Below are 19,013 nucleotides of genomic sequence, written 5' to 3' on the forward strand. Positions count from 1 at the left end.
CCATTGATTTTTTTCCCCTATTACCCAAGAAGCAGAGGGAATGCAAGAAGCTCTACTCTCCCAGAAATCCAGCAGGTGGGAAGAGGAGAGGAGTTATATTCACTTCTTTTTCAAGATTGAGATTTCACTGCTGCCTGAAGCTGTTCAGGGAAAAAAAACCCCAAAAAAACAAAAAAACCCAAAAAAACCCAAAAAACCCCAAAAAAACCACAAAAAAATCAACCCACTTAGTAAAAAAAAAATAGATTTTTACAATGAAACAACATCATCTTTATTGTAACGGCAACAGTAGTTCCATGAGAGTAAAAGAACGTTAGAGAACTTCAATTTTTATAAGCCAAGGTAAAGAAAGGAATTGACCAGCCTCCATAAAATCCAGGGCTAGGAATCACACCAGCCAATCCCTCAGCTGCTGCAGGAATGAATATTCCATTCCTCACCTGAGGCTCCACCCTGTGCTCAGCATCCTCAGCCAAGTGTCCTTCCTGATCAGATTTAGTGTATCACAACTAAGAGCTCTCTACAAAAATCCCAGAGCAGGATTAAAAACCTGGTGGCCACTTGCACCAGAAAATCCAACTGGTTAGCTGCCTTATGGTACCTTCGAGAGGCTGGTTACAGAATGGGTAGTTCTGTGATAAAAAAATAACAAAAAAACCAAAAAAAGGAGGATGCAAAGCTTGTCAGCTGGAAGGGAAGTGTGAGCAATGGACAGAAGCACAGAGGGTTGGAGGGAAAATAAACAGGAAGGAAAAGGGCAAGTCCAGTTTTTAGGATCTCCACCAACAAACATGGCAGCAACCTCTGCCTCAGGGGTTTGAAAACCAAAGCTTGTGGAGTTTATTGGAAGTTAAAAAAAAGAAATTAAAAAAACAAAGATATGGCTGCTTGGATAAAACCACGAAAATGCCATGAAAATGCCACCACACACACTTCAGTGTCCTGCTTGGAGAGGGAAATCCTGATTTTCTCACTCCAGCTCCATCCTCCACTGCTGCTCCCCCTGCAGCACCCCCAGCTCAGGGAGCTTCACCAGCGGGGGAGGGAGCAGATCCCATGGGAAATAGGGGGGCAAATCCCATGGGAAACAGGGGGGAAAATCCCAAAAAACGGGAGCAGATCCCAGAATTGGCCCCGTGGTGCTGCTCAGTGCTCACTCTGCCCCTCTGCAGACACCCCCAGGGATCCCTGCAGCTCGCTGAGGACAGCAGGAGGAAGAGAAACACCAAAGCACAACTCGTGGGATCTAAACTGACCAGAGCACTGCAGGAATCCTTTGCTTCACACTCCCAAAAGGACATCCCTCGCCCCAAAAAGCTGAAGAATTTCGTTTTTACATTAGCTGTTGGTTTGTTTTTTCTTTTTTTTTTTTTCCTTGGAAAAAAACTAGAAACACATTTTCCACCATACCAAATGGAAAGCAGTTTTCAAAATGGTTTGTAATTTCTCTTTCCCTGCTCTGCCCATCTACAGAGGAAATAAAAGGAAGGTTAATGGATGGGGGAAGGCTGTAGGTTGAATATCTGAATTTGTCTAGAACAGGCTGCAATTTGCCTAGAGCAGAACAGTTTTCTATCCAGCAGAGACAAAAGCTCTCCCATCCCAACTGGAGGGTCTTTTTTAAAATCAAAGACACTGGACCATCTCCATTTTCTTGATTGCTTTCCATGAAAAACGTGCCTGAATCCAAGAAACACAGGATTCCTCCCTGTGCTTCATCTTCCTCCACTGGAATCACATCAACTACATTTTTTTTTGCTCAGAGTGAACTCGTCTCAAAAAAGTCTGTTAAAGCAGAGGTTCATTATTTTTCCATGTTATTTCCAAATACAGAAGAAACAGTTTTGAAAACAACTCTTACCAGCAACTGGGAAAAATCTATTCTACTTAAGGATTTGTAAGTATGGTTTCCACAGATCAGTCTCAAACCTTATTGCTTCACAACTGCAGTATCCCTTGGAAAAAAAAAATAAAAATAAAAATAAAACAGATTGAATGGTCTGTTATCATTTGTCTCAAATGGCTTTTCAGATTTGGCAGGGGAGGGAGAACGGAATGGCCAACAGAGAACATTGACTTCCAAATATTACTGGAGAAGGGTTTCCTCTTGTTAAAAAAGGATACACTGTATTAAACAGCTGAAAGGAAAGACAGCATTCAAAGCCCATGAGTCAAGCCACAGCCAAAACCGTGTTCTACCCCTAAGTATGTTTTCTTTTCCTTTTTCTTTTTTTTTTTTTTTTCTCTCTTTTTTTTTTTTTAAACAAAGATTTTCCTCAACTGCCATTTTAATCTTCACCAGAGGGTGCTTCATCTTCAGATCCCTCATCCCCTGACTTCTCCGGTGGAGGGCTGGCTGATTTTTTCTTTTCTGGGGGGCTTTCAGGCTCTTCATCCTCTTCTTTTGGGGATGGGGTTTTTTCTTTTGTTGCCTTGGAAGCTGTGGGGCGACCTGCCTTCCCTTTGCCTTTCACTGGGCTGGGGGTCACTGGAAAAAGAGAAACTTTGTAAAACTTGGCAGCAGCAAAGGCAGAAAAACTCACACTGCGTTAACAAATTTGGGATTTCAAAGTCATTTCATTTGGCTCTGACCATTCCCAGTGTTTTCTGCACTCACAATTAGCAGAGCTGGAGAGAAAATTAAGATTTAATTGCGAGTTCTGGCTAATTGCTGGACATGAGATCACAGATGCACACAGCTCTTGTCACAGCAGAACACACATGGTTGTTATCACTTTCTACTTCCTGCAGAAATGCATGTGGTTTTCCTTTGGTTCACATTTCCCCACCCTGAAAATATCACCAAGTCCCAAGCAAAGCCACAAATGGTGGTTATTATTTGGCTACAAGACACAGAGAGAATGCAGCACCTCAGCAGGGAAGGTTTGGAATATTATTTAGGTTTTACCATCAATACATGGACACCAATTCTACCCCTACAACAAGAATTAAAGCCAGTTTATTATTCCACACTGCTGCTTTAAATGATGGAATTTTGGCCCTTCAACATTGATATTTGTGACCCCAAGATTTCCACCAAGTCCTCTGCAGCACAAAAAGAAAACCTGAGTTTTAAACTGAATAATTTATTCTGCATAGACTCACCTGTAGCCTTTAGCCTGGGCTTGGGCATTTTCTTTTCTTTCCTCTCTGGCTTGGATTTCTTGGAGACCTTCTTGTTTTTCTTTTTTGAACTGCCATAGTCACTGTCATCGTCATCCTCCATGAGGAAGTCTTCATCGCTTCCTGAATCTGCTGGAAGCGTAAGGAAATTTCAGTTTTTTTGGGGAAAAGGAGGGAAAGAGAGGAGAAAATACAGCTGAGATCTGAAAACTGAGCACAGGCTCTTGTGGGCTGCTGGGATACAAAATGGGTTTTTACATCAGCAGTGCTTCAGGACTAGAGGGACAGCAAAAAGCAGCTAAAAGCATTGAGAACTTGACAATTATTCACAATTTCAGTAGCCCAATTATCCTTTAGGGCTGCTTGCAAAGAAATAGATCTTTGTAAAATACACAGATCTTTGTAAAACACACACAGAATCTTTGCTGTAATTTTGAACCATAAATTCTAGATATTCAAAACCTAAGCTGGACAGAAACATGGTAAAAATGAAGTTACTAAGGAGCACAATTTACCCCCTCAGTGTCACAGCCAAAAAGCAAACTTTTTCCAAACTTTTCCCCATTTTTTCCAATCCCATTTACTCACTGTCCTGGAACTGTGCCTCATCATCCTCCTGCTCCTCCTCCTCACTCCCCACATCATCCATGAGCATCTCCCTCTGTTTGGAGGCTGCTTTGCTCGCCGCCTGCCGCTGCTGGCGAACGTTTTTGTGATCTTCCTTCTCATCCTCGCTGTCCTCTGCAGCAAAAACCCCAAATTGTGGTGAGGAAAGAGCACAGAGCACCTCCCTCCAGGCAGAACGTGGGCAAAACAGGCCATTCAAGGGGGTAAGATACTCACTGAGGACAATTTAACCTCACAAACATCTTTTTTAGTCACCCAGCAAAGGCCCTCTGCAATATTTTTCACTCTGCAGTATTTTTCACTTTATAACCTCTTTTTTTCCCTTTTTTTTTTGTTTTTTACCTGCAGGCCTCTTCCTGGATTTGGAGGCTGCTCTCTTGTTCTTGTCTGGCTTAGCTTTCTTTCCTTTTTTGCTTTTCTGAGAGCTCTCGTAGTCGCTGTCAGCTTTGCCATCGTCAGCTCCCACGTCATCATCTTCACTGCCAAAGTCTTCATCTGCAAGGAAAAGGCACCAGGATGGAGTTTCTCATGGCATTTTGGATAAAAACTACAGGGGAAGGATCAGCAGATCTAGCTAGTTGGGAAGGAAAACTTTTAGAGCATCAGCACGTTACACAAAAAACACATTATGCCAAACTAGGGGGGGGAAAAGCAGCAGAGGCAGCATCCAGTTTAAAATAAATCAGAATTATTTCTTTTCTCTCTCAAATCCTCCTCCTGCAACCCTCACAGGTGTGAAGAGACAATTTGGAAGAGATACAATCAGTGCAATGTAATCAGTTACCTGCTGAGTGTGAATCATCTTTCTTAGTCTTCACATCTTTGTCTTCTGAATCCTCACTGCAAATCAGAGAAAGGTAAAGTCTGACTGCTGTCTTAACTTTGATTTCAGCCACTGTTGTGTGGAAAAGAACAATTTTTTAAAGGGCAAACTGATGTCTAGGTTGAGAATTCTCACTTTTCCTGGACACACTTCAGGATTACTCAGCTGTCTGTGTAGTTATCATGGTTGGGAAGAGAAATGTTCAAATTGTGAATCACAGATAAACTTAAAGCAGGCAGGAAATAATCAGATTGAGGTGAACCATGCACTTCACTCTCAAACCAACCCACAGTCCACATGGCTTCCATTTTAGGTACAATTTTGATGGTTTAGAGTCAGGGAAAAACTGAAATAAAGGTTTGTTCTGAATAGATTTATAATCTTTATGGCATTATGGACTCCATTCTGTGCATGTTGCTGAACAGCTCTGAACTGGCACATGTCTGGTTTCTCAAATTATTTGACGGTTTGATTGATTTGGAGAATAAAAGACAACTTGGGGTTATAGAATAAGAATCAGCTGGCAGAGCCTCCATCCCTGAAGCTGCTATCTGTTATGAAAACAAAAAAAATTACTAAAAGGGTCTCATGGCAATCATCTGGGGACCACAGGTACTGTGAAATGGAAAACTCTACAGGAAAATTCAGTTTTCAGTAGGGCAGCACTGGAATAACTCAGTTACCAACCCATCTGTGTTCATGGATGATCCAAAACAAGAAGCAAAGCCCCACAGAACTGCCAGATGTCCCCAAAGTGCCACCAATGCCACCTGTGGGATGCTGAGATGCTGCAGAACACGGGGAAGGAGCTGCACTGACTCACCTGAGAGCTGCAGCAGCTGCCCATCTCTGTCCCTGGATCCCACTCCCTGCCAGCTCTCTGCCTCTGGAGCAGTTTGCATGATGAAGCACTGCTGACAAGTGTTTCACACATGATTTCTCTGTCTCCTCACATCAGAAAAAAGCCACCTCAGTGTCTCAGCTGGTCATGCCAGCCCTGACTGAGAGCTCCCCGTCTCACCCTCAACAGTTGAATTCCACTTGCAGTCATTCCCCCTCCTGGGAGATGCTGCTCCTCACACCCAGGACAAGGTTTGGAGGTGTTCCTGGCAGATGAAATGCTGTTTTTACCTGTCCTCCTGAGAATTCTTCCCAGATCTCCTCTTGTTTTTAGCCTCTCGGGGAGACGAGCGGATTTTCTTGGATGGGGGACCTGAATCTCTTCCATAATCTTCATCTGCACAGGACAGGATCAAATGGGTTTGAATCAAAATCCAACTCCCCAGCAAACTTCAACTGATCAATAAAAATCACCAGCTTTGAATGAAGCAAAGTTTAAATCAGTGATTTTACCTTTGCTTCTGCCAACAGCACAATGAAAATGCTGAGTACAGTCAAGTCTGACCCAGGGAAACATGAAAAGCCTCACAAGAGGATCTCAATTTACATTTAGTTCTTATTTAACCTGTTAAAAATTAACTCCCATACATATTTCTGTATGATTCCTATGATGGGAAAACTGTGTGATTATATAGGAGTTTACAGCATAATTCTTACACAATACCACATTCAATGAATAACAGCACTGCAATATAGAATTAATATTTCATATTAATTATCAGTGCAACCTGATTTAGCATTGAGTGTATCTTCCAAGAATTCAAAATATATTCCTGAAATGTTTTGTTAATTCACAGATTCTGGGGGTTTTTTGTAATGTGATCCAGAAATGTTTAAATTCACAGAGATTATATATTTCTTAGATACAATTCCCCTCAAATGCCTGATAATGTGGGTTCAACTGGAGCCATAAAATAAATGGAAAACATATTTTCCTGCAGCAAAAAAAGTGGCATCAAGGAGCCTCAACCACAGAACATAACATAGAGCAAGGAAGGCATTGCTGCCAACAGCCTCGAGGCACTACAACAATACAAGCATTAAATAATAAGATTTCTATCACCATTGTTTGTTTAATACAAAACATATGGCAATCATTACATTTTCAAATAGTTATTAACAGTTCAGGCTGTGAAGAACAGAAACTCCTCGGAATCTGAGCTGAAGATGTGACTAGAAGCACAACAATTAATATGTGGGGCAGTAATGAGCTGCTCTAGCCCAAGAAAATGAAGAAATAAATTAATTTACCAGCATCATCTGATTCCTGAAACTGGGAGTAATCGACCACCTTCCTGTTCCTGTGAAAAAGCAGGAGGAAAAATGTGAATTGGATTTTGCAGCAATCACCACATGAACTCACTTTCCCAGCACGTGGATCCTTCCTTCTCCTCCTTCCCATCTCCTGCTCTCAGCACAGCTGTGCCAATTCCCACTCAGCTCCCAAAACTGAGCTGCAGTCATTAATTAATTGTCATTAACGTCCTGCACTGCTGGTAAAAACCTGTTTGGCTGAAAGACACCCCCAAAGCCACCACTGAAATCCATTTTAGTTGCCCTCCTGAACAAGCACATCTAATTCATGGCTTACAGAAGGATGAAGGAGCAGAATTGTTTTATTCCATCCCAGCAGCAAACCTCTTAATTAAAACCCCAAAAAATGAACCCAATCCCTCAGAAAACACCCCCAAAAAACCCAAACAGGCATTGGATCTGTCCAGGTTGAATCCCATCCAAGCTCTGGAGCACATGTGAGTGGAACAAACTACAACAGCACTGCTCATTCCCTCCCAGTCAGAGCATGGTAAAATACCAGTTTAGGAGAGAATTATTGGTAATTATTGATTTACATTCCTATTCCAACAAGGAGCTTTCCTAAGATTGCCTCCTGACTCATCTGACAAGTGAAAACATTCATTTTATTCTGATAAGCATCTGAAGAATAATCAAGTTACTATGTCAGATACCTGGTTTCATGTATCAGGTATTGGGGGTTTTCCTACAAAAGCATAAAGAGGGTGGAAAAAGCAGAATTTCCACCTATAAACAACAGTCTGAGACATCAGCAATCTAGCAAACAAGATGGAAATGGCAGCTTTTCCACGCTGCTTCCTTCAGACACATTAAATCAGGTGCTGGGAATGTAACAGTGTCAGCTCCAGCATGAACAACAACATTGTCCCTGTGGCAAACATCCTTTAACAAAAACACTGTCCCTGTGGAAATCATCCTCTCCCCGAGCACTGTGTTCTCAGGCAGAAAACACACCCTGCTCAGCTCTCCTCATGGACAGGAGCTGTGATATTTGTATTAAAAAAATTTTTAAAAAAAATCACAGTTTGAGGAGAAAGCAAAATCGAATCCTTGCATTACCTTCTCTTGCAGGACAAGGAGAAGGGTGGAGTAAAGAAGGAATATCTGCACGGAGATCACTGAAGATAAAAAGCTGCAGCTCTTCCCAAGAGGGCCAGAGAAGCTCCCAGGGCCAGAAACACCCAACCTCCTCGTGCACCTGCCCTTGCCCTGGCTTCGTGCTCATCATTCCCCTCTTTTAGAGCAGCACAGTTTTATTTAGAACTGTCAGCAGCGCTGCTGTGCATTAATAACCACTGCTTTGCCAAGGGACACTGCAGTGTTTACTACACCAGGGTGATCAAAACACTCTGGGCAAGTTCACTGGAGGGAAGAGCCAGGGAAACAGAGTGCTGTTGGTCAATGAAGAGCCAGGAGATATTCGGATAAGACACAAAAATCATCTGTTTATTAAATCCACTTTGAGCGTAAAAAGACAAGCTGGGATGGGTATTGTTCAGTTTGGTTTAAAATCTGCACTGAAATTTGAAGATAACCTCCTTGCTAGTTCAGATTAACAATCAAGTGTGCATGTGAAAAGTTCAGAAAGAAACCTAACAGCAAAAAATTTTTAATACCAGCTGCCAGTCCAGTATTTCTGGAATAAACAGCAGTATTTTGGAATAAACTGACAGCTGCCAGTCCAGTATTTTTGGAATAAACAGCAACTCCTCAACACGTTACAATGGGAGCACTCAGCAAAGTAATTCTCCAGCAATTTAACTCCAGCTCAGAAATGCACAGCAATTCCTGCAACCTGCACTTGATGCCTGCCAAGCTGCAATTTTGAAAGCATGAAAAGCAACATCAACACGTCAAAGGATCGCTAAAGGATCACTAAATGCCTATAAAACTGAGCAAGGATGGTGTGGCAGTGCAAATAAATCTTTAATTTAGTCCCTCAACCCTCAGCCTTTGTAAATCAACAGATCAGCAGGTAGAAAACTTTGGGGTTTTTTAAAGGGAATACTGAGATCCCCAGATGTTTTGTACAGGCAGTAAAACCCACAGATGGAGTCCAAAATTTAAAATAAATTCCACAACATATACTCCTGAAAAGCAATGCTAAAAGAAATCTTCAAAAATCCACTCAGTGAAGAGGAATATTTCGGTCAAATGACAACCAGCAGAAGCAAAAGCCACCAAAGGCAAGGAGATTCAATGGCTACTGAGATTTTCTACGGTTTTTTCAGCAGTTTTTAACCAAGAGAATGAAAAAATTCAGCATCTGTGCTCCCAGCTCCAGCCCTTCCCTCACCCTCAGGGCAGCTCTGGCTCAGGTTCCACTTTCTGCTTCTCATTCCACTTGGTAAAAGTGTCCCCTTTGAGGAAATTTTATCAATGAATATTGCCATAAAAAGCACATTTTGGTGCCTCTTCTATAGCTAGAAAATCAAAATTCCAGCCAGGAGTGTTTCTGGCAGGGAGTTTCAGAGCTGTGCAAAGCAAAGCTGCAGGGCTTGATTTGGGCTTTCCATGAACATCACAGCATCACTCCATTTTATAAAGTGGAATTAATTCATTAATCCCCAAGGAACTGTTGCTTTCCTGCAATCCCATGGAAGCTTTTCCAGAATCACAATATTTATATTTCACACTGCCCAGGTACAACATTAGCAACAAGTTGTATTTAACAGATAAACGTATTTTTTTCCCTTAAAAGTAAAATTTCACAGTTGCACTGCAGTGCCAACCCCAAAGTGGGACTCAAATCCAGGCAAATGGAGGATGTGAAGCCTTGAAGCACTGAGACCAATTCATAACTGGCTTTAAGCTTAAAATGAATGACCAAAAAAAGCCCCTGGGATTTCCACAACATCTCAATTTGCAAAGCCTGCAGGAGAGGAGCAGCAAGTGACCAGTGAGAAAAAGCAGAAAAAAGTCTCCATCAAAAATAAAAAGTCTGACTTCAAACACATAAACTGTTGCTGTATACATATAAAAAATAATGGTTTCAATTATTTTATTTCATTTTTTCATGTCCCTACAAGCAGCTCCAGCTCTCTTTGCAGTCCTTCAGCAGAATTCCCCACGAGATGCAGAAATTCCATCATTTCAGGCTCTTTTATTTTTTATTCTCTGCCTTTTTCTCCCAGCAGTGCAAACGCCATCATTACCCAGCCAGGAGCACTGGAATTGTGCAGGAAGCACTTGGCTCTCAGTGCCAACCACACGGAGCCTGTAAATACCACGATTTTATTACTACTTCATTTGGAGTAACTCACTTCAGCAGCCACACTCAGCCTCAAGTCCATTTTCTCCAACAAGTGGAGGAAAAATTAGGGATACACGATGGGTTTTTATGAAGTTCACTGCTTTAGGTGCACAAATATTCACCAGCAGACAGCAGCAATTAATTCAAAGAACTAGAGGAAAACTTTTCCACCACCAAGTTCACTCATATTACCAACAACAAACTAAGACAGGCAGAAAAAAACCCCAAAAAACCTCATTCCAGCATTAATTTATTAATGGATTTAACTCTATTTGGCAGAGTTAATAGTTAATAGAGCAATGTAATGTAGCAGCCACTGAGTGTTTACCTTTTTTCCCCTGGAATGGTTATTAAATCCAGGGAGATAAAGAGCTGCTGCATCTCTCCTGGCACGTGCCAAGAGGTTCTGTGCTCCTAACAACCTGCTGGACTTTGGTGCTTCATTTTTCCTGCCAGCCCAGGGGGAGACCAGGCAGACCTTTCCCAGCACTGCAGGACTGGAAAGAGGCGTTTTATTTTAATTATTTGGTTTTTTTTTTTTTAAACCCTTGCGAAAATGCTCTACTTTTCAGAGGCTCTACTTTTAGAGACACCATGTTGCCTGGGGCAAATCTCCGGGGTTGGCAGGTGAATGACCAACACTGAATTGTCCCCCCAGGGCAGTAGAGTCTCATCACCACTAATTTGGCAATCTCACCCATCACTGAGCCACTCCCCTACCCAGCAAAGCAGTCCTGAGTTCTATTTGTTTTTTAAACTCTGCCTGTTGGAGATACAACTTGAATACAAATGCTGTCGCCTCTAAATGTACATATTTATCATAGCCACGATTAATTTGTACTTATTAGTTAAAATGCTACATCCACACCCCGGACCAGGCTCACTGAGAATGAAAGTACAACCAGCACGACTTGGGAATGAAGGAATTCCAAAGCGTTGGAAGAACACCGTGGGAAACCTCACACCTCTTCTGGGAAGGCAACTTAAATCACGAGGACAACTTAATTCACCTCTTGGTAAAGCTTTGAGACACAAAGAGATCACAGAACATCCTGAGCTGGACAGGAATCACAAGGATCATCCAGTCCAACTCCTAGCCGTGCACAGACACCCCAAAATCCCTGGGAATATTGTCCAAACCCTCCTGGAGCTCTGGTACCCAAGGATCATCCAGTCCACCTCCTGGCTCTGCACAGACACCCCAAAATCCCTGGGAATGTTGTCCAAACACTCCTGGAACTCTAACACTCAAGGATCATCCAGTCCACCTCCTGGCCATGCACAGACACCCCAAAATCCCTGGGAGTGTTGTCCAAACCCTCCTGGAGCTCTGGCAGCCTTAAGGCCATGCCCTTTCCCTGGGGAAGATCCTTCTGGGCGAAGAACCTTCCCCAAATATCCACCCTAGCACAGCTCCAGCCCTCCCCTCGGGCAGCGCGCTGCAAACCCCAGCCGAGCCCACCCAGCAATCCACCGAGGCCAGACCCACCTCGGGCACACCGAGCCCGGCAGAGGAAAAGGAGGGGGAAAGCAAGCAGCAGCAGGAAGCCGAGGCCGGAGAGCCGAGCGGGCGGAGCAGGGCGTGTGTCAGGCAGCTCTCCGAGGGGGCGGCTCCCGGCGGCTCCTCCCCTACGCGTGGTTCCCCATGCACAGCCCCCGTGCCCCGGACCCTGGCCGGATGGCACCGCGTCCCCTCCCCCGGCAGCGCGCCGCGCTCGGCCGCTCGGCCGGGACGAGGCCCGCGGGGCCCGCTGGGCTGCGGGGAGAGCGGCGGCCGCGCCGCGCCAAGTGGGTCAGGGCGGCGGAGAGAAAGGCGCTTCGCCCCGTTAGCAAATGTGGGACAGCGGCCGCGGGGCAGCCCCGCCGCGCCTCAGGGCACGGGGCGAGCGGCGCGGCGGGCGAGGCGGTGTTTGCCGCGGTGGCCGCGCGGAGTTAGCGGCGGGAAAACAAGGGGAAATAGAGGAGAAACGGGCCCGGCCTGAGCGCGGCCTGCGCGGGGAGGAGCGGCCCGGGGAGCGGCGGGAGCGGCGAAGCGGGACTCACCTGACGGGCCGCGACATGCTGCCGGCGCTTCGGGCCGCGCCGCGCTGGCCGCGGAGGCAACGGGGACGCTGAGGCCGCCGGCGCCGCTGAGGCCGCCCGGAGCGAGCGGGAGCGCTGGGCCCAGCGCCTCAGGCCGCGCCTGCGGAGCCGCCGCTCCCCCCGTCAGGCGCCGCCGCCGCCCCCGCTGCCGCTCCCCGCCGCCGCTGCCGGCCGCGCTCCCGGTGTGGCTCCCCGCTCCCGGCCGCGGCCCCGGTGTCGGTGGCGGTCCCGCTCCCGCCGCTCCCCCCCGCAAAATGGTCGCGCTCGCCCCGCCGAGAGGATGCGAGCGGGGGGGGCGGTACCGCCGACCCCGCCGGACACGCCCCCCCAGCCCGCCGATTGGCCGCCGGCCGCGAGGGCTCGCGTCCCATTGGCTCGTTCGAACCATCACGGCGCGCAGGGCCCGCCCACTGTCCCCGCGGGGAGGGCGGGCAGCGCGCCCCGCACGCGGCGGAGCGCCGGCGGCAGATTCGCCACAAGCTCCCGGTGCTGCCGCCGCTCCGCCGCGCCTCGTCCCGCCCCTCCCTCCCCGCCAGCCGAGTCCCTCCATCACCGGAACCCCGCTGGAATTTTTTCCCGTTTCTCCGGCATTTTTCCGAGGCGCGGCGAGGCCTTAAGTCCCGATCCGCAGATTCGCCGCGCGGGCCCGGCGCGGTTTTGGAGGGAAAACGGCGGCCCCGGAGAGCGAGCGGTGACATTAATTATCGTCGTGAAAATAATCCAAAAACTGCTCTGCGCGGCAGATTTGGAGCAGATTTTGATTGGATTTGGAGCAGATTTTGATGTCACCGCCGCCACTTTCCCCTGGGCTAGCCAGCATGAAGGACATGCACAATTTGTGCAAAGTCCAATGGAGATTTGGGATTTTTTTTTTGCGTTTTAAACTCCCCAGAAATGCCAAATGACTCGTTTTGGGGAATAAAAAGGATGTTTGAAGCATGGAAAAATTAAAAGTGTTCCACGGTCGTTAAAATGGCAGCAAGTCACTTTTGCTTTGTGTTGGGGTGTTTAGAGGCTTATCCCTCCATTTTAGTATAAATAGCAATTAAAAACCTATTTTTATATATATTTATATATACATTTATGGATATATTTATATATTTTTTTCATATATATTTATATATTTTTATATTTTTAAAATATATTTATATGTATTTTTATATATTTAATATATTTATATCTTTTATATATTTATATTTATGTATATGTATATTTATATTTATATTTGCATTTATATTTATATTTATATTTATATACAATTATGTACATATTTATATATTTTTACATATATATTTATATATTTTTATATATATTTTTATATTTTAATATATTTTATATTTTTTAATATTTATATTTATGTATACGTATATTTGTATTTATATTTATATTTATATTTATATATACATTTATGTACATATATATTTTTACATATATATTTATATATTTTAATATATATTTATATTTTTAATATATTTTTATATTTTTATATATTTATATTTATATTCATGTATACGTATATTTGTATGTATATTTATATTTACATTTACATTTATATTTATATATATATTTTTATATCTTTATCTATATTTTTATATATATTTTTAATATATTTTTTTATATTTTTATATATATTTTTATATATATTTCTATATATATTTTTATATATATTTTTATATATTGGATTCACTAAGAAGACCAGTTGGACAACACAAACCTGCTCAGATTTATAGGAATAATTCCAATTATAGGACAATTTAAGTTCATTTCATTCCCTACTTGAGCACCATCACAATTCCCATGAAATTCCACTCATTTCCCTTTTTCCACTCAGAAACATCCAAACAACCCTGAAATAAAAATCACCAACAACCCCAAAAATACTCTGAATTCAGGAAGCCCCGAGGAGGAAAATCCCAAAACCACATCAAGGAATTCTTTTTTCTCTCCTCACCTGAAAAAATCGCATTAAAACCAGCCGAGGTGAGTCAGAGCTGCAGGAATTCGGCGGGTTCGGGTCCTGAGGGGAGCTCAAAAAATGGGAAATAATTCAGGTTGGTTGAGGGGAAAAGTGATCGTTTGGGGTTGGGTTGGGTTTGGGGGTTTTGGGGGGTTTTTTGGGGTTTTTGGGAGTTTTTTTGGGGTTTTTTGAGAGGGTTTTGGGGGTTTTTTGGGAGTTTTTTTTGGGTTTTGGGAGTTTTTTTAGGGAAGGGGTTGGGGTTTTTGGGAGTTTTTTGGGGGTTTTGGGGTTGTTTGGGGGTTTTTGGGGGTTTTTGGGAGTTTTTTTGGGTTTTTTGGGAGTTTTTTGGAGGTTTTTGGAGTTTTGGGGGTTTTTGGGGTTTTGGGTTTTGGGAGTTTTGAGTTTTGGGAGTTTTTGGGGTTTCTGGGAAGTTTTTGGGGGTTTTTGGGTTTTTGGATTTTTTGGGAGTTTTTGAGGTTTTGGGAGATTTTGGGTTTTGTGGGAAGTTTTGGGGTTTTTTGGAGGTTTTTGGGAGGTTTTTTTGGGGGGTTTTGGGAGTTTTTTGGGTTTTTTTGGAGGTTTTTGGGAGTTTTTTCGGAGGTTTTTTTGGGGGGTTTCTTGGCAGTTTTTTGGGGTGTTTTGGGAAGTTTTTGGGGTTTTTTGGAGGTTTTTGGGAGTTTTTTGGGGTTTTGTGGGAGTTTTTTGGGAGTTTTTTGGAGGTTTTTGGGAGTTTTTTCGGAGGTTTTTTTGGGGGGTTTCTTGGCAGTTTTTTGGGGTTTTTTGGGAAGTTTTTGGGGTTTTTTGGAGGTTTTTGGGAGTTTTTTGGGGTTTTTTTGGGAGTTTTTTGGGGTTTTTTGGGGGGGTTGGGTTTTTGGGAGTTTGTTTTTGGGAGTTTCGGGGTTTTGGGTTTTGGGGGTTTCTTGGGAGTTTTTGGGGATTTTGGAGGTTTTTTTTGGGGCTTGGGTTTTTTTGGGGTTTTTTGGGGTTTTGGGGTTTTTGGGGTTTTTGGGGTGAATTTGGGGTTTTTGGTTTTTTTGGATTTTTGGGGTTTGGGTTTTGGAGTTTTTTGGGGTTTTTGGGGTTTTTGGGTTTTGGGGTTTTGGGGTTTTTGGGATATTTGGGTATTTGGGGGTTTTTGGGGTATTTGGGTTTTTTGGGGTTTGGGGTTTTGGGGTTTTTTTGGGGTTTTTGGGGTTTTTGGGGATTTGGGTTTTGGGGTTTTGGGGTTTTGGGGTTTTTGGGGTTTTTGGGGTTTTTTTGGGGTTTTTTTGGGGTTTTTGGGGTTTTGGGGGTTTTTGGGGTGTTTGGGGGGTTTTGGGGTTTTAGGGGGTTTTTGGGTTTTGGGGGTTTGGGGTCTCTTGGGAGCTAGGGGTTTTTGGGGGAGTTTTTGGGGTTTTTGGGAGGTTTTGGGGGTTTTTTTGGGGGGTTTTGGGAGTTTTTGAGGGGTTTGGGTTTTTAGGAGTTATTTTGGGGTTTTTTGGGGATTTTGGGGGTTTTTGGGGGGTTTTTGGGTTTTGGGTTTTTAGGAGTTTTTTTTAGGGGGTTGAGTTTTTGGAACTTTTGGGTTTTGGAGTTTTGTGGGAGTTTTGGGGTTTTGGGGATTTTTGGGGGAGTTTTTGGTTTTTGGGAGTTTGGGGTTTTTTTGGGTTTGGGAGTTTTTAAGGGGGGTTGGGTTTTTTGGGAGTTTTTGGGGTTTTGGGGAGTTTTTTGGGGTTTTTTGGGGAATTTTTTGGGATTTTGGGGTTTTTTGGGGAATTTTTTGGGGATTTTTGGGGGTTTTGGGAGATTTTTTGGGGGTTTTTGGGAGATTTTTTGGGGGTTTTTTGTTGCTGTTGTTGGGTATTTCGTGAGTGTATTTGAGTTTTTTTTAGGGTTTTTTTTCCTTTGCATTTGGGGCTTTTTGGGTTTTTTGTTTTTGTTGTTGTTGGGTTTTTTGGTGTATTTTGGGATTTTTGGGCTTTTTGTCCTTTGCATTTTTTTTTTCTTATTTGTTTTGTTTTTTGGGTTTTTGGGTTGGTTGGTCTTTTGTTTTTTGCTTGTTTTAAAAATTTGATTTGGATTTTGCTCTGTTTCATTCTGTTTTTTGGGTTTTGGGTTGTTTTTTTGGTTGTTTTTTTTTATAATTTGGTTTGGATTTGGTTTTGTTTTGTTTTGTTTTTTGGGGTTTTGAGTTGGTTTTGGGGTTGCTTTTTTTTTTTTTAAATTTGGTTTGGATTTTGGGTTTTTGAGTGGGTTGGTTTTTTGGTTTTTGGTTGTTTTTTTTTAAAAGTTGATTTGGATTTGGCTTTGATTTGTTTTGTTTTTTGGGTTGGTTTTTTTTATTTTTTGGTTTTTTTTTTAATTTGGTTTGGTTTTTGCTTTGTTTTGTTTTTTGGGGGTTTTAGGTTTTTTGTTTTTTGGGTTTTTTTTAATTTGATTTGGATTTTCCTCTGTTTTGTTTTGTTTCTTGGGGTTTTGGGTTGGTTGCATTTTTGGTTTTTGGGGTTTTGTGTTTGGTTTTTTTACAATTTTTGGTTTTTTTTTTTAAATTTGGTTTGTTTTTTGCTTTGCTTTGTTTTATTTTTGGATTTTTGGGTTGGATTTCTTTTTAATATTCTTTTTTTAATTTGGGGGTTTTTTTGGGTTCAAATTCACAGAAATTCATAGAAATATAATTACAATTACCAATTCTAGGACAATTTGAGCTCCAGCGGAATTCCTGTGGAATTTTGGTCATTTTTTTCTGCTCAAAACTCAGGAAAATCCAGAAAAATAATGGAATAAAAACCTCCTTGGAGCATCTTTTTGTCCCAAAACATGAAGAATTAAGGAAAAAGTGCAAAAACCACATTTTTTTCTGGGAATTTTGAATGAAAAATCACAAAAATGTGACTCAGAAATGCCCAAATTTCCATATTTATATCCCAAAAAAACCACAAAAATTGAGGATATTTCAGTGAAAAAAACCTCATTTATTTTGCTAGCACTGCAGGGCAGTTCTCACCGTGATTTTTGTATATTTTTATGATTTTTATCCCCAAAATTCCCATTTTTTAGGAGCGTTGAGACACCAAAACAACAACCAGCAGCTGAGAAAAGTCCATTTTTTATTGCAACGATGCACCAGTGAGTGATGGAAATGCATTAAAAATCTCTTTTTAATCCACTTTTTTCCTCTTTACATAAACAAAATACTGCAATTTTACAATAACCAGGAGTTTGTCTCTAAAATATTTATGTGAAACAGCAAGAAAATGTTAAAAAAAAAGCTAAATTTTGATTTTTTTTGGATTTATTTCTAGTCTGTTTTCAAATTCTTTTGGAGGAAAATCCTCCAGCTGGTCCTGCAGCCAAAAATACACAAAATAGACCTTAAAATTCATGGAGTTTGGAGCCCCAGGGCCAAAAATTCAACCCAAAAATTCAATTTTCAGGAGGAAAAAAAACCAAGGAGGAAATAGGAAAGGAGGGAAAAAATAATTCCTTCATTTCCCAAAATTCCCAATTTTATTGTTCCATGAGTGAAGCAGAATAGAGAAGAATTTGATTCATTTTTTTTAAATATTCAGGTTTTTTTTCCACCTGCAGGAATAAGATTTAATTGAAATTATCACTTTTTTTTTTCCCACCTGCAGGAAAGAGAATTAAATTCAATTATCACATTTTTTTTTCCACCTGCAGGAATAAAACAATTTAAATTAACATATTTTTCCCACCTGCAGGAAAAAGAATTAATTTAAATTATCACTTTTTTTCCCACTTGTATGAATAAAACTTAATTTAAATTATCACATTTTTTTCCCACCTGCACGAAAAAAAATTAATTGAAATTATCACACTTTTCCCACCTGCAGGAACAAGACAATTTAATTTAAATTTTTTAAATTTTTTTTTTGCTTTTCCCCTTTCTAGTTGTTCCAACCCCCAGAATTATTTCAGAATTATTTCCGAATTATTTTCAGAATTATTTCTGAATTATTTCCAAATTATTTCCAGAATTATTTCAGAATTATTTCAGGATTATTTCCAAATTATTTTCTGAATTATTTCAGAATTATTTTCCGAATTATTCCAGAATTATTTCAGAATTATTTCCGAATTATTTCAGAATTATTCCAGGATTATTCCAGGATTATTCCAGGATTATTTCAGAATTATTTTCAGAATTATTTCCGAATTATTTTCAGAATTATTTCAGAATTATTATTTCAGAATTATTTCCGAATTATTTCAGAATTATTTTCAGAATTATTTCCGAATTATTTTCAGAATTATTTCAGAATTATTATTTCAGAATTATTTCCGAATTATTTCAGAATTATTCCAGAATTATTTCACAATTATTTCCGAATTATTTCAGAATTTATTTCCGAATTATTTTCAGAATTATTTCAGAATTATTATTTCAGAATTATTATTTCAGAATTGTTTCATAATTATTTCCGAATTATTTCAGAATTATTTCAGAATTATTTTCCGGATTATTTCCGAATTATTTTCAGAATTATTAATTCAGGATTATTTCAGAATTATTTCAGAATTATTCCAGAATTATTTCAGAATTATTTCAGAATTATTGCAGAATTATTTCAGAATTATTTCAGAATTATTATTTCAGAATTGTTTCAGAATTATTTCCGAATTATTTCAGGATTATTTCAGGATTATTTCAGAATTATTTTCAGAATTATTTCAGAATTATTTCCAAATTATTTCCAAATTATTTCCGAATTATTTCCAAATTATTTCAGGATTATTTACTGAATTATTTCAGAATTATTTTCAGAATTATTTCAGAATTATTATTTCAGAATTATTTCCGAATTATTTCAGGATTATTTCAGGATTATTTCAGAATTATTTCCGAATTATTTCCGAATTATTTCCGAATTATTTCAGAATTATTTCCGAATTCTTTCAGGCACAACCTCTGGCTGCAGCTTTTTAATCTTGAA

At 41.2% G+C, this 19,013-nt stretch overlaps 1 protein-coding gene across 2 annotated transcripts; it reads right to left on the reverse strand.

Moving 5' to 3' along the window:
• Positions 1-246: 246 nt before the first annotated feature.
• LOC146420868 (nuclear ubiquitous casein and cyclin-dependent kinase substrate 1) lies at positions 247-12,400 on the reverse strand. 2 transcript variants are annotated; one of them, XM_085047942.1, is made up of 8 exons: positions 12,084-12,400; positions 6,725-6,774; positions 5,705-5,810; positions 4,535-4,590; positions 4,093-4,245; positions 3,712-3,864; positions 3,106-3,252; positions 247-2,488 (listed from the first exon to the last, which is right to left on the reverse strand). In XM_085047942.1, the coding sequence occupies exons 1-8, from the start codon at positions 12,098-12,100 to the stop codon at positions 2,289-2,291; spliced, it is 882 nt and encodes a 293-aa protein (XP_084904068.1). In that variant the 5' UTR covers positions 12,101-12,400; the 3' UTR covers positions 247-2,288. The 2 variants fall into 2 exon arrangements, with proteins under 2 accessions (XP_084904068.1, XP_084904067.1); XM_085047941.1 differs by having other exon boundaries at positions 3,106-3,255.
• Between the last annotated feature and the right edge of the window lie 6,613 nt (positions 12,401-19,013).

Source organism: Lichenostomus cassidix, unplaced genomic scaffold, assembly GCF_008360975.1.
Source record: "Lichenostomus cassidix isolate B80296 unplaced genomic scaffold, HeHo_3.0 HiC_scaffold_550, whole genome shotgun sequence".
In the NCBI taxonomy this organism is placed as follows: Eukaryota; Metazoa; Chordata; class Aves; order Passeriformes; family Meliphagidae; genus Lichenostomus; species Lichenostomus cassidix.

Excerpts from the sequence above, each read along its gene's own strand:
- LOC146420868 (XM_085047941.1), bottom strand. Across the intron at positions 4,591-5,704 it reads AAGAATTCTCAGGAGGACAG|TGAGGATTCAGAAGACAAAG; the intron begins GTAAAAACAGCA and ends TCTGATTTGCAG. Across the intron at positions 3,256-3,711 it reads TGAGGCACAGTTCCAGGACA|CAGATTCAGGAAGCGATGAA; the intron begins GTGAGTAAATGG and ends TTACGCTTCCAG.